Source organism: Oncorhynchus nerka, linkage group LG11, assembly GCF_034236695.1.
Source record: "Oncorhynchus nerka isolate Pitt River linkage group LG11, Oner_Uvic_2.0, whole genome shotgun sequence".
NCBI lineage: Eukaryota > Metazoa > Chordata > Actinopteri > Salmoniformes > Salmonidae > Oncorhynchus > Oncorhynchus nerka.
In genome coordinates this window covers 50,477,044-50,504,325 of record NC_088406.1, presented here as the reverse complement: position 1 = coordinate 50,504,325, position 27,282 = coordinate 50,477,044, and the positions used below count along the sequence as shown (strand labels likewise).

At 45.6% G+C, this 27,282-nt stretch overlaps 1 protein-coding gene across 1 annotated transcript in view; it reads left to right on the top strand.

Annotated features, from left to right (window-relative positions):
• Positions 1–17,977, top strand: part of LOC115137078 (rho GTPase-activating protein 35-like) — an 81,558-nt gene extending 63,581 nt beyond the window's left edge. The window contains exons 4-7 of the mRNA XM_029673110.2: positions 7,557–7,634; positions 11,312–11,443; positions 13,855–13,960; positions 14,254–17,977. Coding sequence (XP_029528970.2) covers positions 7,557–7,634; positions 11,312–11,443; positions 13,855–13,960; positions 14,254–14,785 — 848 coding nt within the window. The 3' untranslated portion in view covers positions 14,786–17,977. The remainder of the gene's footprint in view (positions 1–7,556; positions 7,635–11,311; positions 11,444–13,854; positions 13,961–14,253) is intronic.
• The last annotated feature ends 9,305 nt before the right edge of the window (positions 17,978–27,282 follow it).

Sequence of the window (27,282 nt, the reverse complement as noted above, 5' to 3'; positions counted from 1 at the left end):
ATGCCGGAGCCAACTGCCCCTTTCTCTCTCTCTCTCTTTCTCTCTCTCTCGTCCGTCCATCCGTCCGTCCGTCTGTCTGTCTGTGGAGTGAGTGTTTTTGCTTTTCACAGCAGTTGTCATGAATTGTAACGATGAATGAGTGTTGGGAAGCGAGAGAGAGCTGTTCACACATGTTTAGTGCTTATCATGGATGTATGTGTTTGGGACGTTACTTGAGGGTGTCGATGTTATACTGTAGATGGAAGAGAAATGGGTGAGACGAGGGGAAGGAAATGTAATGTGAATTTAATATTGTCATGATTATGTGGTGAGATGGGATAGTCCTGTAGAAGCAAGAGATGATCGCTCAGACAGGATGTAGGTTACCCGTACACAGGAAGTGCTCGTGTTTGGTTTGACCCCGGTCGCTGCAGATGAAAGGAAACCTCAGAACAAAGAAGGTGATGATAGTTAACCTCTACCTCTTGACTGCCATCCCCCCCCCATGTCTATATCTCTCTCCTCCTCTGTCCTTGTTGCCTCACTCTGGCTCTGTATGGTACGAGCATGAAGGTAGCATGCCAGAGTAGGGCTGTGGCGGTCATTACATTTTGTCAGCCGGTGATTGTCATGCCTACACCATAACAATAAATCCGTGATTTATTTTAGGCAGGTCTAAAAACAAACAAAAAACATGATATGAAGGAGGACAGAATATTCTGAGTCGTCTTTGTTATGCCCTGATCTGGTTATGCCATATGGCTGTGGGCTATACTAGTTGATTTAGCAGACAAGATTTGCCTATCATTTCCAAGGGCATTATTTTAGAGTAAGAAGAATACATTTGAACATAGCTGAATAAAAGGTCAATGATGTTTTTCAGAAACGATTTGGGTAGATGGGAGTGCGCTCATGCGGCTATCCCGTGTTGAGCGGTTCAGAAAGAAACAGGTCCTTCTATACGCTTAGTTTAGATATTTATGCAACTTTAGTTGTGATACAAACATTAGGCTACATGTTTTGACTTGTAATACATTATAAAGTTGCATGAGAGACATGGGCTCTGCTCTGATTCTTGCACAGGCTGCACACACTTCATCAGTCTCTCATTCACAATTTGACAAGAACGTCATAGTATTCTCACCCATCAGACTATTCTCAGTTTAATCTAGTCTTTTACATATAACCTACCAATGTATCATATGAAATGTATTTGTAAAGCCCTTTTAAATCACAAAATGCTTATACAGAAACCCAGTCTTAAACCATGAAGAGCAAGCAATGCAGATATAGAAACACGGTGGCTAGGAAAAACTCCCTAGAAAGGCAGGGACCTAGGAAGAAGCCTAGAGAGGGACCAGACTCTGAGGGGTGGCCAGTCCTTTCCTGGCTGTGCCGGGTGGAGATTATAAGAGTACATGGCCATTAAGGCCAGATCGTTCTTCAAGATTTGTTCAAACGTTCATAGATGACCAGCAGGGTCAAATAATAATCACAGTGGTTGTAGGTCAGGTCAGTACCTCAGGAGTAAATGTCAGTTGGCTTTTCATAGCCAAACATTCAAAGGTCGACACAGCAGGGGAGGAAGAGGAGGAGAGAGTCGAAAAACAGCAGGTCCGGGAAAAGGTAGAACGTTTGGTGAACAGGTCAGGGATCCATAGCCAAAGGCAGAACATTTGAAACTGGAGCAGCAGCACATCCAGGCGGACGGGACTGGAGACTGGCACGGCCAGGAGTCTTCAGACTAGATGGTCCTAGGGCTCAGGTCCTCCGGGAGGGGGGAGAAAGAGATGAGAGAATTAGAAGGAGCATACTTATGTTCATACCAGTCACTAGATAAGACAAGGTAATTACACCAGAGAGGACAGACTGACCCTAGCCCCCCTGCACAGACTATTGCAGCATAGATACTGAGACCGGGGGGTTCGGGAGGCACTGTGGCTCCGTCCGACGCTACGCTCGGACAGAGGGAGGTGTATACCAAACATTAGGAACACTTGCCCCCAAGAACTGCCTCAATTTGCCAGGGCATTGACTCTGCAAGGTGTGGAAAGAATTCCACAGGGATGCTGGCCCATGTTGACTCCATTGCTTCCCACAGTCATATCAAGTAATGCTGGATGTCCTTTGGGCGGTGGACCATTCTTGATACCCACTAGAAACTGTTGAGCGTGAAAAATCCAGCAGCGTTGCAGTTCTTGACACAAACTGGCTGTTGGCAGTCACAAGTCATGAAGGCAGTCAAATTCATGGTAATTAGGCTTCTCCAAGTTCTGATGCTGCTGCTGGTCATTAGTATCCTACCAAACTTGCTAACTGCCTGGTACTCATCACTCTAATGTCCCTCTAATCACTATGACGTCAATGCAAATGCATTCGAAAATCGAATCAAACACTGCATGAGAGCCCATGTTGCGCAACATTTATGTAGGCTATGCACTTGCGAGTGAAAACAGAGTGATAGCGAGTAAAAAAAGAGGATCCCATCAGCTTTCTATAGGCTAGGCCTACTATACTTATTTCTCAACTTTCCTAATATTAAGCACATTGCTTATATTTACAGGAGTGCAGCTTACCTGACTGGCATGAAAATGAACCACGGGGAAAAGCGTCATCCATTCGCTATTTCAGTGCATAGATGACATGTTTCTATTCAGGTACATGATAATGGTCCATTTTAAATCAAAACAAATGTCACATATATTATTTAGTATATGTAAAGAGAAGATTAAATCAAGAATAGTCTGATGGGTGACAATGTTAGCCTGTCACTTGTGAATGATACATTATCACTTGTGAATGATACATTATCACTTGTGAATTATGCCCAGCATAAGAATAGGCCTTTTTTTTGCTGCGACTTGTTCAAATCGTAGTCGCACACCTCATGTAGCCTAGCCCATAGGCCAATGTTTTAATAAGGTTTATATCATAAATAAAGTGGCCAAATAACTTCTTTAAACTTCTTAGGGATCAAATCCCGTTAACGGCATCCGGTGAAATGGCAGAGCGGCAAATTCAAATGAAATGATTAGAAAAGTGCAATACACCAAATTAGTTTCAACTCACGCAACATGACTACAAAATATCTAATAAGTTACCTGTAATCTTTGTCCAAACATTTCAAACAACTTTCCTAATACAACTTTAGGTATTTTTTTTAACGTAAATCATCGATCAAATTTAAGACGGGATAAACTGCGTTCAATAGCGGATATTAACAAAGTGGAGCGAGCTTTCAGGTCACGCGCCCCAAACACTACACTAGACTCAACCCTCGTTCTGAACAGCCCTACTTCATTACAAAAAGGAAAAACATCAACCGATTTCTAAAGACTGTTGACATCTAGTGGAAGCAATAGGAACTGCAAGCAAGTGCCTTAGAAATCTAGATCCACATAGAAAATTGAAAAGAGAGTGACCTAAAAAAAAAAAACTCCTGGATGGTTTGTCCTCGGGGTTTTGCCTGACAAATAAGTTCTGTTATACTCACAGACATTATTCAAACCGTTTTAGAAACTTCAGAGTGTTCTCTATCCAAATATACTAATAACATGCATATCCTAGCTTCTGGACCTGAGTAGCAGGCAGTTTACTTTGGGCACGCTTTTCATCCGGACATGAAAATACCGCCCCCTAGCCTAGAGAGGTTTTAAAATGAAGCACATTAATCCACTTTACAAGGGGCGTAGAGCCTAATTGGCATATATAAGCAGCGCATGAGTTTCAAGTTTTGGACAATTTCACCATGAAAATGCATGCATTGTTGATGCTAGGTGGTTGTATTAATTTGAGATCTATCACGCCCCAGATTGTTTGGACTATTTATTTCTCACACAGAACAGAATAGGGACTTTTGTACTATGGGGGATAGTAGATTGACATAGGCTAGTGCTTTTGCTTTTCGTTAGGCCTACTCACCTTTTGTTGGCTGACGAAAAGTACATGTGGACAGTTCATCCAATATCTTCAATACGCACCTCGGAACTGGATAAAGACGCGTGCATTTGCGTCCCCCGATGTGTCTGTCTTAACTTGTAGCCTGTGAGAAAGACTGGATCACGTGACGGAGAGCCGTGGGAGTGAGAGACGCTTCGGATTGGTCAGCACACTCAGGGAGAAGGGCACAGCGCAGCACACTCAGGGAGAAGGGCACAGCGCAGCACACTCAGGGAGAAGGGCACAGCGCAGCACACTCAGGGAGAAGGGCACAGCGCAGCACACTCAGGGAGAAGGGCACAGCGCAGCACACTCAGGGAGAAGGGCACAGCGCAGCACACTCAGGAGAACTCAGGGAGAAGGGCAAGCGCAGCACACTCAGGGAGAAGGGCACAACGCAGCACACTCAGGGAGAAGGGGCAGAGAAGGGCACAACGCAGCACACTCAGGGAGAAGGGCACAGCAAGGGCACTCAGGGAGAAGGGCACAGCGCAGCACACTCAGGGAGAAGGGCACAGCGCAGCACACTCAGGGAGAAGGGCACAGCGCAGCACACTCAGGGAGAAGGGCACAACGCAGCACACTCAGGGAGAAGGGCACAACGCAGCACACTCAGGGAGAAGGGCACAACGCAGCACACTCAGGGAGAAGGGCACAACGGGCACACTCAGGGAGAAGGGCACAACACTCAGGGAGAAGGGCACACGCAGCACACTCAGGAAGAAGGGCACAACGCAGCACACTCAGGGAGAAGGGCACAAGCAGCACACTCAGGGAGAAGGGCACAACGCAGCACACTCAGGGAGAAGGGCACAACGCAGCACACTCAGGGAGAAGGGCACAACGCAGCACACTCAGGGAGAAGGGCACAACGCAGCACACTCAGGGAGAAGGGCACAACGCAGCACACTCAGGGAGAAGGGCACCACTCAGCACACTCAGGGAGAAGGGCACCACTCAGCACACTCAGGGAGAAGGGCACAACGCAGCACACTCAGGGAGAAGGGCACAACTCAGGGAGCAGCACACTCAGGGAGAAGGGCACAACGCACACTCAGCACACTCAGGGAGAAGGGCACAACGCAGCACACTCAGGGAGAAGGGCACAACGCAGCACACTCAGGGAGAAGGGCACAACGCAGCACACTCAGGGAGAAGGGCACAACGCAGCACACTCAGGGAGAAGGGCACAACGCAGCACACCCAGGGAGAAGGGCACAACGCAGCACACTCAGGGAGAAGGGCACGCAGCACACTCAGGGCACACTCAGGGAGAAGGGCACAACGCAGCACACTCAGGGAGAAGGGCACAGCGCAGCACACTCAGGGAGAAGGGCACAACGCAGCACACTCAGGGAGAAGGGCACAACGCAGCACACTCAGGGAGAAGGGCACAACGCAGCACACTCAGGGAGAAGGGCACAACGCAGCACACTCAGGGAGAAGGGCACAACGCAGCACACCCAGGGAGAAGGGCACAACGCAGAACACTCAGGGAGAAGGGCACAACGCAGCACACTCAGGGAGAAGGGCACCACTCAGCACACTCAGGGAGAAGGGCACAACGCAGCACACTCAGGGAGAAGGGCACAGCGCAGCACACTCAGGGAGAAGGGCACAACGCAGCACACTCAGGGAGAAGGGCACAACGCAGCACACTCAGGGAGAAGGGCACAACGCAGCACACTCAGGGAGAAGGGCACAAGCAGCACACTCAGGGAGAAGGGCACAACGCAGCACACTCAGGGAGAAGGGCACAACGCAGCACACTCAGGGAGAAGGGCACAACGCAGCACACTCAGGGAGAAGCGCACAACGCAGCACTCCGGGCCACAAAAGACATGGATTTTTTTACGGTGACACTACAGCCACAAAGGGAATGCTGTGTGAAATTTGAGGCATTATCAAGTGCTTGTCAAATTGTGAATGAGAGACTATTGGAGTATGTACAGCCTGCACAAATAAAACAAGGCAGAGCCTTTCAAGTGACTTTTTTTCAAATCATCATTAGAGTCTCATCATGCAGCCTTACAATTTATTAAATCCTTACAATGTATTAGATCCTCCTCTTTTTAATAGAGGCCATCAAACCTCTATTTTCTCACGCAATTGCATAGCATAGCCTATAGAAATGTTGCACAACATTGGGCTATAGGAACACTTATTTCATTCCATGCATCAAGCAGCTATGAGGAGCTGTCTCGCTGCGCGACAGGTGATCCTATTCCGGTCAAACTCTGAATGCCAGAGCTGTAATTAAGTGTTTGATTGATTTGATTGTATTTGCATTGATGTCAAGAGTGTTTAGAGGGACAATAGAGCCCTGAGTACCAGGCCATTAACGACAGGCCATTAGCGACTGACCGTTAGCCAGTTTGGTAGGCTACTAATGACCAGCAGCAGCATCAGAGCGGTGTTTTGGTGAAGACTAGTTACCCGTGACTCCAGCGGTCACGTGGAATTTGATTGCGGTCGTGACTCGTGACTCTGTTCATGCCTCGTGACTGCCGGTGTGACGGTAACTAGAACAGCCCTATGCCAGGGTCGTGGGTCCGGATCCTGCTGGGGCCACTAATGCGAAAGTGTTTGCACTCACTCTTGTAAGTCGCTTTGGATAAAAGCCTCTGCTAAATGGCATGTATTATTATGTAGTATGTCTCTTCCTTCTCTCCTTTTCTTATTCTCTTCTATTTCTCTCTTCCCCCACTCACTCCCTCTCCCCTCCGTTTTCCCTCTGTCTCCCTCCTCCCCTCTCCCCCCTCTATCTCTCTCTCCATCCCTTGTTCCCCTGGAGTCTGGCTAGAAAAGCTTTTGTGGATAATTGATCTGCAGAAGGAGGGGATCGATGCCTCCTTTCCATCCCACCTCTCCCTGTCTCTGGATTTGTCTCCTTGTCTCCCTCCCTCCCTCCCTCTCTCTCGCTCTCACTCACTGTCTGTCCATACCCTTGTCCTCTCCATGTCTGTGGTAAAGGCATGGATTGCAGAGAGAGGAGAAGATGATGAGCAAATAGTGGAGGAGAAAGAGAGGGATGATGAACAAATGGGACCAGAGTTCATTAAGTCATGTTTATGGATCTTGAACTATAGAAGCCCCACTGGAACACTTTCTGCAAGCCTGCACTGACGCTTTATGAGTTTCATTGATAGTGCTTATGTTCTGTCTCAGGTTGGGGGGAGGGACACACACACAAGGCCAGGCCACTAATAGTCTCCACTGTGTCTGTTGTTTCATTACTCCACAACCTTTGCATAGAACACTGCTTCTATCAGCACTTTCTATTGGAAGTCCTTACACAGAGGCTACAGGAGGACTTGTGTTGTTATTGATGTCTGTGAGTGTGTGTGTTCTGACTGTGAGTTGGATGGATGAAAAATGTTATGTTGAAAGTAAAGTGTACCGTTGTGGATAAAGTGTACTGAATCTCTCTTCTCTCCGCTTCTCTTCTCTCTCATCTCTCTCTCACTGTTCTCTCTCTCTCTCTCTCTCTCTCTCTCTCTCTCGCTGCTCTCTGTCACTGCTCTCTCTCGCTGTTCTCTCTCTCGCTGTTCTCTCTCTCTCTCTCTCTCTCTCTCTCGCTGGTCTGTCGCTGCTCGCTCTCTCTCTCTCGCTCCTGTCTCCTCTCTCTCTTCTCTCAGGTATCACTACTGAAGGGATCTACAGGGTGAGTGGGAACAAGTCAGAAATGGAGAGCATGCAGAGGCAGTTTGACCAGGGTGAGTCACCAGAACCTCTCTTTTGACCGCAGACATTGAATACAAAACCCACACACACCAACAATATGAATTGTCAACAGTATGCTACAAATTACACTCAGTGGCCAGTTTATTAGGTACACCACCTCGTTCACGAAGATGTTTTGCTCCTACAGACAGTGAGTCATGTGGCCACGGCTTGCTATATAAAGCAGGCAGACAGGCACCGAGGCATTCAGCTACTGTTCGATTGAAGGTTAGAATGGGCGAAACAAGTGACCTCTGTGACTGAGTGTGGTATGTATCTCAGAAATGGCCAGCCTCCTGGGCTTTTCACACACGACAGTGTCTAGGGTAGGGTTTCCCAAACTCGGTCCTCGGGACCCAGAGGGGTGCACGCTGAAGGTTTTTGCCCTACCACCACAGCTGATTCAAATAATCAACTAATCATCAAGTTTTGATCATTTGAATCAGCTGTGTAGTGCTAGGCCAAAATAACAAAACGTGCACCCCTGCACATCTAGGGTTACTGAGAATGGCGCGCCAAACAAAAAACATCCAGTCAGGGGCAGTCCTGTGGGTGAAAACAGCTCGTTGATGATAGGTCGGCAGTCCTGTGGGTGAAAACAGCACGTTGATGATAGGTCGGCAGTCCTGTGGGTGAAAACAGCTCGTTGATGATAGGTCAGCAGTCCTGTGGGTGAAAACAGCTCGTTGATGATAGGTCGAAGGGGAATGGCAAGAATCCTGCAAGCTAACAGGCGGGCCACAGGCAACTAACGGTGCAGTACAACAGTGGTGTGCTGAACGGCATTTCGTAAACGCACAACTCATCGTCCTTGTCACCGATGGGCTATTGCAGCAGACGACCACACTGGGTTCCACTCCTATCAGCTAAAAACAAGAGGAAGCTGCTCCAGTTGGCACGTGATCACCAACACTGGACAATTGAGGAGTGGAAAAACATTGAATAGTCCGACGAATCCTGGTTCCTGTTGCGTCATGCTGATGGCAGAGTCAGGATTTGGCGTTAGCAGTATGAGTCCATGGTCCCATCCTGGTGTAATGGTGTGGGAAATGTTTTTCTGGCACACATTAGGTCCCTTTTATACCAATTGAGTCATATTTCCATGCCCCAAAGAATTCAGGTTGTTCTGGAGAAAAAGGGGCGACTGACCCGGTACTTGATAGGTGTACCTAGTACACTGGCCACTGAGTGTAATTATTGTAGGGTTGTCAGACCCCATGCCACCTGTAGTCGGTGTCTACATGTACACATACTGACCTATGCACACACACAAACTCACCAATACGCAGAAACACACTCCTATACCTCGGCACAAACAGGCCACAGAGGTGCAGTGTGTTGTATCTATCCAGAAGCCTGTTGTCCAATGGATCCACCTAATTAACCTGGGAGCATCTGTAGCATTGATCTACAGGAAGGAGAGGCCTTCCTCCGTAGCGTAGCTTCTGTGTGTGTGTCCATGAGTTTGTGTGGTGTGGGTCGTTAATTACCTCCAGATTGGTTTGGTTAATGAAGCATGCTTGCTGGTATATACCACTGCACATCAGTAAAGCTGAATACGGCTGAGGTAATCAGAAGCGAAGTCCTGTGTCCAATCGATCAGGACGCTAGACCAAGGTGACAATACAATTACAAATACAGCACAGGTAGACCATAGCCACAAATCAGCTATTGCTTAGCCACCCCTCACAGCACAGGTAGACCATAGCCACAAATCAGCTATTGCTTAGCCACCCCTCACAGCACAGGTAGACCATAGCCACAAATCAGCTATTGCTTAGCCACCCCTCACAGCACAGGTAGACCATAGCCACAAATCAGCTATTGCTTAGCCACCCCTCACAGCACAGGTAGACCATAGCCACAAATCAGCTATTACCTAGCCACCCCTTAAAGCACAGGTAACCCATAGCCACAAATCAGCTATTACCTAGCCACCCCTTACAGCACAGGTAACCCATAGCCACAAATCAGCTATTACCTAGCCACCCCTTACAGCACAGGTAACCCATTGCCACAAATCAGCTATTGCCTAGCCACCCCTTACAGCACAGGTAACCCATAGCCACAAATCAGCTATTGCCTAGCCACCCCTTAAAGCACAGGTAACCCATAGCCACAAATCAGCTATTACCTAGCCACCCCTTAAAGCACAGGTAACCCATAGCCACAAATCAGCTATTGCCTAGCCACCCCTTAAAGCACAGGTAACCCATAGCCACAAATCAGCTATTACCTAGCCACCCCTTAAAGCACAGGTAACCCATAGCCACAAATCAGCTATTGCCTAGCCACCCCTTAAAGCACAGGTAACCTATAGCGATAGAACAACACACCTGTTGTGTTGGAGGGACCTAAAATCCAGTTGAGATACAACAGCCGAGACAAGAGGGTTTTATGCAGTTATGGAATGAAGTGTTCTTGATCTGAACCGTCTAGTTTTAGAACGTCTCATGTCGGTTGTTGGAGGTTCAACATGTCAAATCTTAGCTAAAGACTTGGGATGAGACAGATCCGTTTAGCCAATCAGAGAGCAGTGTGCTGACGTTCTGCGTTTAGTCAGGCAGACTGCTAGCTAGTTATTTTGCTGCTGTTAGTGAGCCTAGTTTGCTGACATTTATCCGACAAGTCACAAAAGGCGCCCGGTTTCTGATGCATGTATTTCATGATACATGTTTTCTACAACACCGTGCTACGACAAGTGGAAACGCTGTCTCAAAGTTGTAGCGAGTCATTGAGCCGCTGTTACCATGGAAACAGTCTCAACCGCTCGTCTCCTGGCCAGTTTTGTCTCGTCCCTCCTCACGTCGGCTGTTGTATCTGAGCCGGGCTTTAGGAGCACTGAGATCTGGAGCTCACTCTGAGGCCTGGCCTGGTCTGGGAACCGGTCTGAACCGTAGAGCACTAGGCATTACTGGGTCAGAACTGACTTGGGACCAGTGTTATCACTGAAGCTGTTCTGTTATACACTCCACGGGTCCTCTTTTTTTCCATCTCTTTTTCATCCTTCCTTGCTAACCCCTCACCATCGCAGTCTATCTAACTCTCTGCCACTGTCAATCCCCCCCCATCTCCCTAGATCTCTTTCTCTACGTTTGTCATAGATGGGAGAGAGTAATCCGAGAAGGGTTTCTGGATAGTCTCATTTTCTTATCCTTCTCTCCCTTCCTTCTCTCACACTCCTTCTCTTTCTCTGTGTTTTGTACAACAAGCCCGTGTCAGCGGGGCAGGGGTCGCCTGCGATTCCTCTTGGTGTATCGTTTTAATCATCAGTTTGCTTCTGGTGCCGCAAACTTTGTTCCCACTCTCTCCCACGCGGTCCCTTATGCTGAGCTGACACACTGAATAAGAGAGACTCACTGAGAAGCCGCAGCCAATTGGGCGCAGTTCCTTCTACCTGCTTACCCCGTTATGCAGGACTTTGCGCGCTAGTGTTGGGGTTTGTTTATTCGGGTATTTTAGTCTATCACCAGGTGGGGTGATACTATAGCAGTAAAACGGATGAGTTTAAGGCAGACTTTTTTTGTGTGTGTGTGTGTGTTTCATAATGTTGTGTCTTGCAGATCGTATCCTAAATCAGAGGTCTCGTCCATGTCTTATTCTAACAAATCCCCTCTCTCTGTCTCTCCCTCGCTCTCTGTCTCTCCCTCGCTCTCTGTCTCCCTGCTAGACCATAACCTGGACCTGGTGGAGAAGGACTTCACCATCAACACGGTGGCTGGGGCCATGAAGGCCTTCTTCTCTGAGCTTCCTGAACCCCTGGTGCCCTACAGCCATCAGATTGAACTGGTGGAGGCCTTCAGTAAGACATGGGGCTGGGGTGTGTGTGTGTGTGTGTGTGTGGTGGTGGGGGGGGGTTGGGGGCTGTGGCTGGGCAAAGAGGTTTGGGGAGAGAGGGGGGGAGAGAGAATGGATTAGGGTTGTTCTTGCTTAACCTACTTGGTCTCTATGAAGAAACCAGTGCCTTTTAAGATGGAGGACACTTTTTTTATGAGCATGGCCTTATTTCTATTACAGCATACTGGGTGACTGTCATTCATATTCCATTCACCCAGCTCAATGTAACGTATGTAGGTTTAGGCGACTACATGATAAAACATTTTCCCCCTATACCCATCATGAGGTTGCCACAACCTATGAAGGAAAGTTTACAACGTAGGTGCACAGGTGGAGAGAAATGTGAGTAATCAAGGTAACAGACATTGACGCATTCAATCCCGCCTTGCACACTCTTGCCTGCATCTAGCTGGTCTAGAGTGCAAACATTAGTCCAACTCTTGTAAACAAGAGTTTCTGTTGGACATATTCAGGTACGTTTATCCCAGTTTCATTCCGTTTGCTTCCGTTTAAGAAAAAAAAAAATCAGCGGAATGAACACACCCCTGATCACGCGCAAACAAAGTTCCCTTTCATAGCAGCCACATACAAACAGCATGATCACTTTGCTCGTTGTACACTTCCGTCTCGCATCTACCTGCCTTCCTCCTCTCACCATCTCCCTTCGCTTGTGGACTTCAGTGCGCAAACACATCAGCAGTCTGTGACCAGGAGAGAGAAAAAACTTTCCAAGCCAAACCGCTAACCACTACACACAGCGGCCTACATTGTTGTCACCATATTAACGGAGTGGTCAGCATAGCTACTAGAACTAACACATTTGTAAACCCGCTACAGTCATGCAGTACAGTGTACAGTCAGCAGCAAGCATTTTATCAGTTACACCGGTGGGCCCCGGTGGCAATAAATTAATAAAACCAAAAGCTTACCTTGACTTGGACGAGTTCCAGTGTTGGATAGCTATAGCAAGCTAGCTAACAGTTTCCCTCTCTGTTTGAGACGGTTGTTTGTGTAGGCTAAACTAGCTAGCTGCATTCACTCGCTAAGTCAGTGAAAAGAAATACAACTCAATATAGCTATCTCTCTCTTGCTTCTCCTTCCATTTTTTAATAAATGAATTTGTTCAAAACTATTCAACTATTGTCTTTCTCTCTCTTTGAGTCGACTACATTTTATGCAGTGCTGGCTAGCTGTAGTTATGATTTGAGTACTAGATTAATTCTCTGATCCTTTGATTGGGTGGACAACATGTCAGTTCATGATGCAAGAGCTCTGATAGGTTGGAGGACGTCTTCCGGAAGTTGTCATAATTACTGTGTAAGTCTATGGAAGGGGGTGAGAACCACAAGCCTCCAAGGTTTTGTACTGAAGTCAATGCACCCAGAGGAGGACGGAAGATAGCTGTCCTCCGGGTACACCACAGTGCTACCCTATAGAGTGCTGATGCTACTATAGCCCTTCAAAATAGTGTGTTTTAAAAAATGATTTGGTGAAGGGAATATATTTAGTATAGTTTTATCTAAAAAAGATCCCTTAATGTTTCACTATTTTATTTTTATGAAATTCACTGTGTAGGATGGTCCTCCCCTTCCCTCTTTGAGGAGCCTCCAATGGAAGACGCATACATTTCCTGTGAAGAAAGACAAACAAAATGATACAGAATGTCAGATTAACAAGTGCACTTCTTTCCTCTCCGGTCTGTCACTCCTATTGCGTTTTGTAATCCGTCGTCGTGGAGATTTAAGGTGTAGCGTCGCGGCCCAGAGATGTACCTGGACTCTGGAGGGCGACCGTCACTCAGTGAGCGGATTGTGTGTGCCAGGCCCTTGAGCCATGACAAAGCCCTGACAAAACCCTGCAGCCTGCAGCAGGAGAGAGACACGACAAACACACCGTTTAAAGACTAGTTAGAAAAGAAACACTTACGGGATGGATTGCAGAACTCTGTGTATGACTGTAGAAGGCAGAAGAAGTGAACACAACTGGGTTTTGAAGGAGCTGGATAACATGTGAAAGGCTGTGTGTGTGTTGTGTGTGTGTGACTCTGCCTCGCTCACATGGAGACACACAAGACAGGCTGTGTTGGAGTGCTGATATCAGCTTGTCTGACTCACTCCTACCATTGGGCTCAGCACACTCAGAGGACCTATGTGTGTTCGTGTGTGTATGGGTTTATAACTGTGTGTGTGTGTGATCACTGCTATGCTTTGTTAAGTCAACGCTGACTCTCAGCTGTGATTTCAGTTTGTGTCAGTGTGTGCCATGCTTCCCCCTCCCTGTCCCTGCATGTGTGGGACCTTTCTCTGGTTGTGTGTGTGCATTCATGTGCTTTCATTCTTTCTCTCTGACCTCTCCTGTCTCCTGTCGCCGAATCAGAGCTCAACGACAGGGATCAGCGGGTTCACGCCATGAAGGACATCCTGCGCCGTTTCCCCAGGGAAAACTATGACGTCTTCAAATACGTCATCAATCACTTGAACAAGTGAGTGGCTTAGGTGACAGAGCTGTGACGGCCGCACTGACTACAGTAACAGTCATCCACCCTGCGACCTTTGACCTTCCACCCTGCCCGCTACACCCCTGGCTCCATTGAGTCAGCTTTAAATTCAGTCGAGGCACAAACACGGCAGAGTTTAGATTTCTAGATGATGTCACTTTATGATTCCTTGAACAATTTACGTTGTGTTTTCTATCTCTCTCCCTGTCTGTCTCTCCCTTAACCCTTTCTCTCTCTCTCTCTCTCTCTCTCTCTCTCTCTCTCTCTCTCCCCCTCAGGGTGAGCCAGAATAACCGTTTGAACCTGATGACCAGTGAGAATCTGTCCATCTGTTTTTGGCCCACTCTGATGCGGCCCGACTTCACAACAATGGACGCCCTGACGGCCACGCGGACCTACCAGACAATCATCGAGTCCTTCATCCACCAGTGTGCTTTCTTCTTCTACAATCAGCCCCTGTCTGACACCCCTAGCGGGCACGCCTCCCCCACCGCCACCCTCTCCTCCCACGGGGGAACCTCGGCCTACTCCTCCTTGGCCTACAGCTCTCCGTCCCTCACACCCTCCCCGGCCCCTTACGTTATGCCCGCCACACCGCCCGTCATCCCCCACTACGGGCCGCCCCATACCCAGATGTCCCCGCCACACACCCCCCAGTCCCCCATCCAGGCCCTGCTGCCCCCCCTGCACCCCCATCACCCCCACGGAACAACACATGCTGTGAGCCAGGGATGGAAGGAAATAAAGAGATTAGCGGGGGGGGATGCAAAGAGTTTGAGATTCAGAGGGAGGTATGAGGGGGGGCGGTGAGAGAAGAACGTTAAGTGGGAGAGATTTTGAAGGGGTGGTGAGAAATATGGAGGGATAGAGAAGAGAGTGAGTTTTAGGGACAGGGAAAGCAAAAGAGAAGATGAGCAGGTGAGTGAGATGCAGTACATATAGGGAAAAACTGTTGGGAGAGGGGGTTATCCAACCCCCATTGCGTTTAAAGATATACACACACACACATGACTCAGGGGAGGGGGTGGAAAAGAGAAACTTTTGAGCCACAAGAGCCACGACTTGTCCTCCCATACCACTGTAGTCTCTTGACTCTTCTCTACCACTTCTTCTGCCCCCTTCTCCACTGCCTTAGAGAGTACCTCCCCCTCCACACACACTCTGCTGCCCTCCCACTGGAGCCTCGCCCGGGACACCCCTGTGTCGCCAGCCCGTGTCATTTGGGCTCAGTGAGGGAGTAACACCCAGGGAAACACCAAGTGTCATGTCCCTCCCCAAACATAATAAAAACTTCAGAACTTCTGACCGTAGCTAGGCAGGGTATCTTTGGGGGAAGTGTGGGAAGAACATGAACTATATGGACCTTCTAGCTGGACTCCCCAGTGCCCCACCTTCCTTGCCTCACCACCACTCACCGCGATGGGGCTGTGGATTGCCAGCGACTGCCCTGTCCCCCCCAGGTTGATCCTGGGTCAATGTGGAGGGAGGACCTAACCAGTAGCTTCTCAGCGTTTATTTGACCATTGTTACCAGGAAATGGACTAGAGGCAGGCTTCGCCTCTCCCACATGGACTAGCTTCCACTTCAATAGACTCATTCCTAAACCCCCACCTCCTCCGCTTCAGTGTCCATTACAACCAGAGATAACGCCAAGAACAAAAGACTCAACTGACTGGATCTGCAGGGAGGCTGGAGCACGGAACTTTGGGTGCTCTCACACCCTCGGCATCTTGGGAGACCTCCTCCGTTCCTTTCTGTCTTCTCTGACCCCATGCCCCCTGGAAGACTGTTGTTTTTCTGTTGATTAAAGAGGATATCTTTACTCCCATTTCTTTCCGGATGTTTAATGTTGTTCCACCCTTCCTTTCTCTTTCCCCCCTATGCTTCCATTTAGATTTTCAAACTGTGGATCAGTTTTGGAGAGTGTTCCCGTTGATGACTGACCGATCAGAATGCACTCTCACATAGCAAGTCCCTCCTGTCAGATGTCCATGCTTACTTCTCATTAGCCCTTCTGCTTTCTGTGAAGGGGCGGGAATAACTGGCAGGGAGAATTAGGATAGATAAGGAAGGGGTGGGATTCAGGGATGCACTTTATGGGACTCTGGACTCTGAAAAGCATCTAGGGCTCTTCGACACGGAATGCAGAGAGGAACAGCCATAACGATTCCCTTAAGGATCCCAGGAGGCATTGGGAAGTGGTGGCAGGGAATTCCCTCTTCCTCCTGTTACCCATGAGGGGTTTGGAAGCCTGGAGAGACATGGGAGCATGACCTGTGTGTGTGTGTGTGTGTGTGTGTGTGTGTGTGTGCGTGTGCGTGTGTGTGTGTGTGTGTGTGTGTGTGTGTGTGTGCGTGCACATGCTTCTAATATGGTAGAGAGCGGGAGAATCATTAGTGTAGAGCTCTCTGAAGTTTATTGAGATTGAGAGACTGCAGAGCACTTTTGGGAGTCTCTTTAGTGAGAAGTGCGACAACACTTTCTCACCATGTCTAATGCGTTGTGAAGTCATGTAGCCACCTCTCTGAGAACACACCATTGCCATCTGGTGGACAACATAGTTACTGCAGCTATGACCTCACCCACCACTGCATGGGTGGAACCCTATCCCCCCCTCCTTGTGTGTAACAGATCTTTCTACATGCACAAATCCCCCATATTTATCTGTTGAATGTCAAGTCAAATGGACATATTGAGCCCAATAGGAATTATTTGTATATAACATAGATGGAGAGTCTATACGATGAAAGCCATTTGAACTGCATTGAGATTAGTCTGTGGGTGATCATATCTGTTGTGTTGCTAGGCAGCCAGCACTTTGATACAGATATATACTCTCCAGAGTGCGGTGTTGAGGAAGTGTATGACAACATAGATGTTCGTGTCAGCTGTCCATGATGCATACAGTCCAGTGACTAGTCTAGTGTCCAGCTGTGCAACTGCTAGTTGGCAGTACTTGGTGATGTGTAGTCATGTGTTTTTGTACTGAGGCTGGCTCAGGATAGCTGTTCACATCCATTCAGCTGAGTGTGACAGGGATGCACACGAAGGAAAGGAGATGAGGAAGCAAGTTTAGAGTATTGAAACGCAGCCATTGGTGTTGATAGTCCCTCAGTGCCATCCTATGTTTATTGGTATCCCACTTCCTGGTTGGCACCGCTTGGTATCCCTGCCCTCTTTTGACACGGCTCTGTTCCCTGGTCCAGAGAGACGCTCCGGGATGGAGCAGAACAGACAGTCTATTCATCTGTGTTGATGACTGCGGAATTCCATGGTTCTGTCTGTGGTTGTCATAGAAACCTGTTTGATCGTTAGTGTGTGTGTGTGTGTGTGTGTGTCCCCGCACACATTAGAAAGAGTGAAACCAAGGTCATGTAATTTGTTTCATTTTGACCCTCGGCTTTACACACTCATGCCTGTCTCCACGTCTCTCCAGTTCCCATCGTCTTGACTGACAGGCCTCCCTGCCAATCACTGAAGTTATACCCTGACGACGACCCAATGATCTCCCGTCAGTATACACAGTATACACAACCTATATGACATGTTGGTGTGTCTGTGTTAAGGACTGATGTCATTTGAGCTGTCAGTAGTAGCCAGACGTCAGTGTAACTCGACCCTAAACAAAGACCACGTGGCTTACAGTGGAGACTGCATTTCTCCTCGCGGTCATTACCCCCACTTAATGTGACCTGGACCTGAACACAGTTATCCCCTTAGCTAGCTATAGGTTTACTTTTCACAGATGGAGAGTGAGAGAGGGAGAGAGAGAGAGATGTGAATGGGATCATTATTTGGGAGATGGGAGGGGGGGGGGGGCAAACTTTGGTACTTTTGAATGCCGGTCAGTGGCATTCCCTGTGTATATCAATGTGTTAATACTGAACAGATTGTGAGGCAGCCAAAGACTGTGCAAAAAAAGGGTGGGGGAGAGATGAGGCAAAGCGACAAATGGAGGCTAAAAAAACAATGGTAATTAAAAATGTGACGTTTGTTCTGCGATCTTGTGGCTCCGTCACTTTTCTTTTTCTTCTATTCTTTGCAACAATGGTGACAGGTGGTCTGTTAAGTTAAAATGAGAAACAAGCAAACTATATTCAAATGGTTGTTTATCTGTATGTTAGGGGGTCTAACACTTTGCCCTTTAGTCAATGGTGATAGAATTGTTTTTCTTTTTTTCTTTGAATAATAAAAAAAAATAAAAAATAAACGTTTTTTTTAAACAATTTTGTGAATGGTGAAGAGACCAGCCCAGTATAGTGCATGATTTTTTGCCCAGGCAAGGGAGGGGGCTCGACCACTCTCAGTATTTAAAGACAAGAAGATTAAAAAAATTTAATGATGGAAAAAAATTTAACCTGTATAAAAGATTGGAGAGAAAAAAGTACAAAAATAAACAGAAAAAATGCTGTCATTATTTGATAAGAGTATGGTAATTTGTCTCAATAGGAATGGTGTATACAGCAAGGCCTTACATGACCTGTATTATAGTTAATAAATCAATCTTGTAAAAACCTGCCTCCTGTCTGTCTGTGCAAACCCACCGACTCATCAAACCATCCACGGCTTTCTGGAAATTAATGGACGAATGAATGAAAGGAATTAACACAACTTATTTCCACAGAAAGGCTGGCTACTCCTGGAATTCAGAAAACTGCCCAGTGTCGAGTTCGCTGGAGAAGCCGGCGTCATTGATGGCCTTATGGACCTCATTGGGCCTGAGTAAGTCGTTTTCTACAGTTGACAGGTATTTAATCATTATCATCTTCTAGTGACCTTTCCCAATGAAAACTGCCTAGAACACTAGAGTAGCTTTTACTATGTACTTTACTATTTATATTTTTTGACTACTTTTGCTTCACTACCTTCCTAAAGAAAATAATGTACTTTTTACGCCATACATTTTCCCTGACACCCAAAAGTACTCGTTACATTTTGAATACTTAGCAGGACAGGAACATGGTCCAATTCACACATTTATCAACAGATCACCCTGGTCATCTCTACTGCCTCTGATCTGTCAGACTCACTAAACACACATGCTTCGTTTGTAAAGGATGTGTTGGAGTGTGCCCCTGGCTATCCATAAAAAAAATGTAAAACAAGAAAATAGTGCCGTCTGGTTTGCTTAATATCATTTGAAATGATTTCTACTTTTATTTTTGATACTTAAGTATATTTAAAACCAAATACTTTTTGACTTTTACTCAAGTAGTATTTCACTGGGTGACTCACTTTTATTTGAGTCATTTTCTATTAAGGTATCTTTACTTTTACTCAAGTATGACCATTTGGTACATTTTCCACTACTGGTCTCTTCCTATGATGGGTCTGTTTAGAGGTCACAGTGGCACAGCAATTCCCCTAGTTCCCGTGAGGTTGCAGGGTTGTGTGCCATTTTGGGGTGCCCTTCCTCTGACCTTTTCATCCAGTCAAATGCAAAGTAAATCCATTTCTATGACCTTTGTCATGCGTCTCTTCATTCTGGCGCTGGGAAAAAGAGCTGCTGATTGGGACTGAAAAGGGCAGCCCCATGAGCACACAGCAAGACTGACCTCTGACCTTTAGGGGGTGTCAAGGGAGAGCCGTGGATGGTTTGATGACCTTGAGATGGAGCCACCATCGCATTAATGATCAGGGTATAGGGACTTGGTTAGAATAGAGGTGGTGTCTAGTACTCCCCTCCTCATTTTTGGAGGTCTGGATAGGACTTAATCATTTTGGTTTCAACCAATCAAGTAATCACAAAGAGAGACAAGGACAGTGATGCTAAGGTCTCTTCCTAGACCACTTATCAGCAGGAAAATAATTTAGATCGAATGTATACCGAACAAAAATATAAACACAACATGTAAAGTTGGTCCCATGTTTTAATGAGCTGAAATAAAAGATCCCGGAATTGTTCTATACGCACAAAAAGCTTATTTTCCTCAAATTTTACATCCCTGTTCGTGAGCATTTCTCCTTTGCCAAGATAATCCATCCAATTGACAGGTGTGGCATATCAAGAAACTGATTAAACAGCATGATAATTACAGTTGCACCTTGTGCTGGATACAATAAAAGGCCACTCTTAAATGTACAGTTTTGTCACACAACACAATGCCACAGATGTCTACATTTTGAGGGAGCGCACAATTGGCATTCTGACTCAGGAATGTCCACCAGAGCTGTTGCCAGAGCATTGAAGGTTAATTTCTCTACCATAAGCCTCCAATGTCGTTTTAGAGAATTTGGCTTTTTGTCCAACCGGCCACACAACCGCAGAGCACGTGTAACCAAGCCAGGCCAGGACCGCCACATTCGGCTCCTTCACCTGCAGAATCATCTGAGACAAATCAACCGGACAGCTGATGAAACTGAGGAGTATTTCTGCCCTTTTATGGGGAAAAACTCCTTCTGATTGGCTGGGACTGACTTCCCAGAGGGTGGGCCTGGCTCCCAAGTGGGTGTGCCCTATGCCCTCCCAGGCCCACCCATGGCTGCACCCCTGTCCAGTCGTGTGAAATCCATAGATTAGGGCCTAATGAATGTATTTCAATTGACTGGTTTATTTATATGAACTGTAACTCTGTAAAATGGTTGCATGGTGCGTTTATATTTTTGTTCAGTATAGTTATATTTTGAGAGTAAAGTACATGTATTTGACCACATTCAAAAGGAAAACAGCAGATACCTACCCATCTGTTGACCTACACACCAATGATTTATATATTAGTGATGCACAGGTTGACTCATAACCCATTGTTTTATATGCTGGGCAGCCAGGTTTAAGGTCATTAAATATTGTGTGGGTGAAGGGCGGTTGGCTGGCGGGCAGGTTGAATAAAGAGAAAACAATACCTTTCAAAAATCCGTAAATGTATCATTATTGTGCAATTGATATCTATAGGCTACATTGAGGGTGTTCTTTCATCATTTGAGGCTATCTGGCATTAGTGCATAAGCTTTAGGGCCTAACTGTACATGCCCTAATAGCCTACAAGCCAATCGCCAAATGCTGTTGGTAACAGGCAGAAACAGTTCATGTCAATCCACTGAGACAAAAAGGGACAATGTTGGAGTCAGTGGCGGCCGGTGCCATTTAAGATAAGATCATTTTTGTTTCAGCATATTGGATGACTGTCATTCACCTCTCTGATTCAGAGGGGTTGGGTTAAATGTGGAAAACATATTTCAGTTGAAGGCATTCAGTTGTACAACTGACTAGGTATCCCCCTTTCCCTTTCTGTTCATATTCCATTCACCCAATGTAACATCAATAGGTTTAGGCTACTACATGATACTAACATTTTCCCTATTACCCATCATGAGGCTGCTATACCCTAGCATACAAATGAAAGTTTATAACGTAGGTGCACCGGTTGAGAGAAAAGTTTTAGTAATCAAGGTGACAGACAGTGACACATTCAATACGGCCTTGCACACTCTTGCCGGCATCTAGCTGATCTCGGGTGAAATCATTAGTCCCAACAGTTGCAAACGAGAGTTTCTATTGGATAAAATCACCTGCAAGCACAGTTCACTTTCATAGCAGCCACATACACTTTCCCTGTTGTATAATTCCTTCTCACATCTACGCGCTCTCCTCCTATTACCTTTTCCCTTCACTTGTGGATTAATTGCACAACACAACAGCTGTCTGTGAACAGGCAAAAAAAATAAAACTACCACAACCAATAACCACTACACACAGCCTACTTCCTTGTCACCATATTAGCGAACTTCATGGTCAACATAGCTACTAGAACTAACATGTTAGTAAACCTGTTCCAATCATGCAGTTTAGTGTATAACAAGCAGTTTAGCAGTTACACCGGCAGGCTCCGGTGGCAAGAAATTCATAAAACCAAAAGCTTACCGTGACTTGGAAGAGTTCCAGTGTTGGATAGCCATAGCCAGCTAGCTGACATAACACCACTCTCTCTTTGAGCTAAACTAGCTAGCTGTATTAGTTCGCTAAGTAAGTGAAAATGAAAAAAAGACAACTTAACAACTCTCTTGCTGTCTCTCTCTCTTGCTTCTCCTTCATTTTTGAAGAAATTAATTTGTTCAAAACTGTTCAACTATTGTCTGTCTTTGAGTCAACTACTCAACACATTGTATGTACTGCAGTGCTTAGGTAGCTGTAGCTTATGCTTTCAGTACTAGGTTAATTCTCTGATCCTTTGATTGGGTGGACAGCATGTCAGTTCATACTGCAAGAGCTCTGATAGGATGGAGGATGTTTAGGGACTTCCTCCGGAAGTTGTCATAATTACTGTGTAAGACTATGGAAGGGGGTGAGAACCATGAGCCTCCTAGGTTTTGTATTAAAGTCAATGTACCCAGAGGAGGATGGAAACTAGCTGTCCTCTGGCTACACCATGATGCTACCCCAGATAAGGGTGTTGAGGCTACTGTAGAGCTTCATTGCAAAACAGTGTGTCTTTGTGAATTATTTGTTGACAACTTTTTTTCTATGTTTCACTATTTTACTTGTATGAAATTCACTGAGGAGGATGGTCCTTCCCTTCCTCCACTGAGGAGCCTCTACTGGTCAGAGTTTAAATTCAATAAGAGAAAAGCTGCAAAAGGAGAGTTTCAAATAAAGAGAAGGGAGGATCAGAAAAGTAATGTTTGGGAAAGATTTGGTGAAGTGGTGAAAGAGGATGATAGCAGTGCCGGCGATGTTATGTGTGATGATTGTGAGGTACTATACGAATTCGACAGTCACAAGACCTCAAATAGGCCTATGGCACATCAAGGTATCTGTAGTTTACAGTTCATGTGGGTTAAAAATCTGGACACTTGAGTGTAGGTCTTTAATCTTTCAGATAGCCTTAATTTGAACTACATCAGAATTCAGCATTTCTTGCAGTAAAATTATACACCAAATGTAGGCTAAATGTTTACTCAGGAAGAGGTGTGGAGAAATATGATTTTTATTTAAGCATCTTGAGAATGCAAATGCTCAGTTAGATACCATCTGTAGAGGTGCTATCTTTATCAGCATCATAAAAGCTGATAGTATTTCAACCACATCAAATATGCTTCCAAGCCAAACTGAAATCTTATCCGAAACATGTTGGGTCATTTACAGAGCTTTGTATTTCCTTACAACCGGTCAAACTGATGTATTCAGGACATTTTGCACAGAAAATGTTTTACTTTTATTGTTGATGTATTTGAGGGGGTGATTAAAAATGTGTCAAGGTCCCTAAACGTCTTTTCTCAGCAAAAGAAGATGACAGAGAAAATTTGACCGATGTCAACTAGATTGAAGCATTCATTCTATGGATTTATTCTGGTGAGCAAGGGTTTTATTTCGTATTCTAGAGTAACAGCAGAGAAGCTGCGTGCATCTAATTATAGACTAACAATGATGTATCTAAATTGACTAACACACAGCCTACCAAAATGTCGGAAATTCTAAGCCGAAATATATCTAAATCATGCCCAAAAAAATCCTGCACCCCCTGTGAAATAATCGTTTCTCCGTCTTTGATTGCAGGCTATAGCTGGCCTCAGATTGTCATTTTATAATAGTCCCACGGTTGCGGATGACCAAACAGCTGACCCGCGCACCACAGGTATATATACCGGTAATTGGTCTACGCTCACTACCGGGCTTGTGCTGCGCTTACACAAGGCTACCATTGGGCGGCTTCCTTGTCACACGTTTAGATAGTATGTCCCATTGCTTCTGAGCACTATTCCCTCTGAGACAGGAGTGCGTGGGCCGATGTTTGGGTGTTAACTCGGAGACAACGCTTTATACCGCACATTGGGATCAATATAATTTAATACGGCCCAAATCAGATTTAGAATCTTGACGTTAAACCTTGACTACTTCTCTCACACCATGAAATGTGAAGTTCAACCCAGAAAACGGCAAAAGCAGCAGATAGGCCCTGTGCACAATGCTCACTCCAGAGATGGTAAAGAATACATAACCTACTTTAAAATACACAAAAAAAGGCAGTCATTGTATAAGCATACGTACCGTTGTTTTATGCCACAAGATGTGATTGAAAAGTTATGGGGAAATTGGAGGAGAAACAGAGAGAAGATTCTTCGTTCTGGACCGGCTGCTCTTATGATCAGTCGAGGCACGTATCTCCGTTCATCCGTGTCTTTCTGGAGCTCACTCGAAGCTGCTGAGGGTATTGAATTCAGATGCGGCCCTCTCCGGCTCACGCGCTCCCATCCCTACAGGTGGAAATGGTCTTATCAATAGCGCTGTCCGTGCCTGACTTGGGGCCGATCACTCTCATTGATGCATTTTGGTGCCCTCTTTCTCCCCGAGGTGGGCATTGATTGTCTGGGTCACTGTGGTATTTCGGTATTGATACCTCGATTGATGACGGCGCTCACTGGGAACGGGCCCTATTGACAAGCTGAAAGTGAGATGGTTGGATGGATGTACACGTTAATGGGAGATGAGGGTTTATATGTGGTGGCAGCAAGAGGGGTCATGGACACTTGTCAATTTCCAGTGGCAGTCAGTGCCGATTAAGATTAAGGAGGATGGACACATTTCTGTTACAGCATATTGGATGACTGTCATTCATATTCCATTCACCCAGCTTAATGTAACATCGATATGTTTAGGCTACTGAATAATACATGAATTTGCCATATAGGCCTACCCATCATGAGGTTGCTACAACCTAGGCTTGTTTAAAATGTATAAGTAGGTGCATATGTCGAGACAAATTTGACTAATCAATGTTGCAGACAGTGATACAGTTGAAGTCAGAAGTTTACATACACTTAGGTTGGAATCATTTAAAACTCGTTTTTCAACCAGTCCACAGATTTCTTGTTAAACAAACAATAGTTTTGGAAAGTCGGTTAAGACTTTAAACAGCTTGGAAAATTCCAGAAAATGATGTCATGGCTTTAGATGCTTCTGAAAGGCTAAGTGACATCATTTGAGTCCATTGGAGGTGTACCTGTGGATGTATTTCAAGGCCTACCTTCAAACTCAGTGCCTCTGCTTGACATCATGGGAAAATCAAAAGAAATCAGCCAAGACCTCAGATAAAAAATTGTAGACCTCCACAAGTCTGGTTCATCCTTGTGAGCAATTTCCAAACACCTGAAGGTACCACATTCATCTGTATAAACAATATTATGCAAGTATAAACACCATGGGACCACGCAGCCGTCATACCGCTCAGGAAGGAGATGTGTTCTGTCTCCTAGAGTTGATCGTACTTTGGTGCGAAAAGTGCAAATCAATCCCAGAACAACAGCAAAGGACCTTGTGAAGATACTGGAGGAAACAGGTACAAAAGTATCTAAATCCACAGTATAACAAGTCCTATACATATATCGACATAACCTGAAAGGCCGCTCAGCAAGGAAGAAGCCACTGCTCCAAAACCACCATAAAAAAAAGCCAGACTACGGTTTGCAACTGCAAATGGGGACAAAGATCATACTTTTTGGAGAAATGTCCTCTGGTCTGATGAAACAAAAATATAACTGTTTGGCCATAATGACCATCATAATGTTTGGAGGAAAAAGGGGGAGGCTTGCTAGCCGAAGAACACCATCCCAACTGTGACGCACGGGGGTGGCAGCATCATGTTGTGGGGGTGCTTTGCTGCAGGAGGGCCTGGTGCACTTCACAAAATAGATGGCATCATGAGGGAGGAAAAGTTTGTAGATATATTGAAGCAACATCTCAAGACATCAGTCAGGAAGTTAAAACTTGGTCGCAAATGGGTCTTCCAAATGGACAATGACCCCAAGCATACTTCCAAAGTTGTGGCAAATTGGCTTAAGGATAACAAAGTAAAGGTATTGGAGTGGCCATCACAAAGCCCTGACCTCAATCCTATAGAAAAGTTGTGGGCAGAACTGAAGAGGTGTGTGCGAGCAAGGAGGCCTAAAAACCTGACTCGGTTACACCAGCTTTGTCAGGAGGAATGGGCCAAAATTCACCAAACTTATTATGGGAAGCTTGTGGAAGGCTACCCGAAACATTTGACCCAAGTTAAACAATTAAAGGCAATGCTACCAAATACTAATTGAGTGTATGTAAACTTCTGACCCACTGGCAATGTGATGAAATAAATAAAAGCTCTATTAAATCATTCTCTCTTATATTATTTCACATTCTTAAAATAGAGTGGTGATCCTACCTGACCTAAGACAAGGAATTTTTACTTGGATTAAATGTCAGGAATTCTGAATTAAATCATTCTCTCTTATATTATTTCACATTCTTAAAATAAAGTGGTGATCCTAACTGACCTAAGACAAGGAATTTTTACTTGGATTAAATGTCAGGAATTCTGAAAAACTGAGTTTAATTGGCTAAGGTGTATGTAAACGTTCGACTTCAACTCTACATTCAATACCATCTTGAACACTTGTCTGCATCTAGCTGATCTGGGGTGTAATCATTAGTCCAAACACTTGCAAAGCGTTACGTTTTGCAACTAAAACAAGAGTTTCTCTTGGACAAATTCAGGTTGGTCCATCCCACTTTCGTTCTGTTTGCTTCCATTTATGAAACGTTTTGCAACAGAATCGGCGGACTACACCCCTGATCACCTGCACACACAGTTCATTTTCATAGCAGCCACATACAGCATCATCACTTTGCTTGTTGTATAATTCCTTCTTGCATTTACGTGCTCTCCTCCTCTCACCTTTTTCCTTCGCTTGTGGACTTCAGCTGTCTCTGACCAGGCGAAAAAACCTCTCCAAGCCAAACCTTCATACCACAACCGCTAACCGCTACATCATTGTCACCATATTAGCTAACGTTATAGTCAACATAGCTCGCTATTAGAAGGAACACGTTTTTAAACCCACAATACAGTCCATGTTTACAATCACGCAGTGTACAGCAAGCAGTTTAGCAGTTATTGACCCGGTGGCAATAAATTAATAAAACCAAAATCTTACCTTGACTTGGAGGAGTTGCAGTGTTGGATAGCCTTAGCCGGCTAGCTAACATAAATAGCGTTCCATTCTGTTTGATTCAGGTTGTTGAGTAGGCTAAATTAGCTGCATTAGCTAAGTAACTGAAAGGTGAACTAGAAGAAGATCAAAATACAATGAAATATAGCTATCTCCTGCTTCTCCTTCATTTTTGAAGAAATGAATATGGTCAAAACTTAAACTATTGTCTTTTTCTTTGAGTCAACTAACTCACCACACTGTATACACTGCAGTGCTAGCTAACTGTAGCTTAGGCTTTCAGTACTAGATTAATTTTCTGATGCTTTGATTGGATCGACATGTCAGTTCATCCTGCAAGAGCTCTGATAGGTTGGAGGACATCCTCCGGAAGTCGTCATATGTCA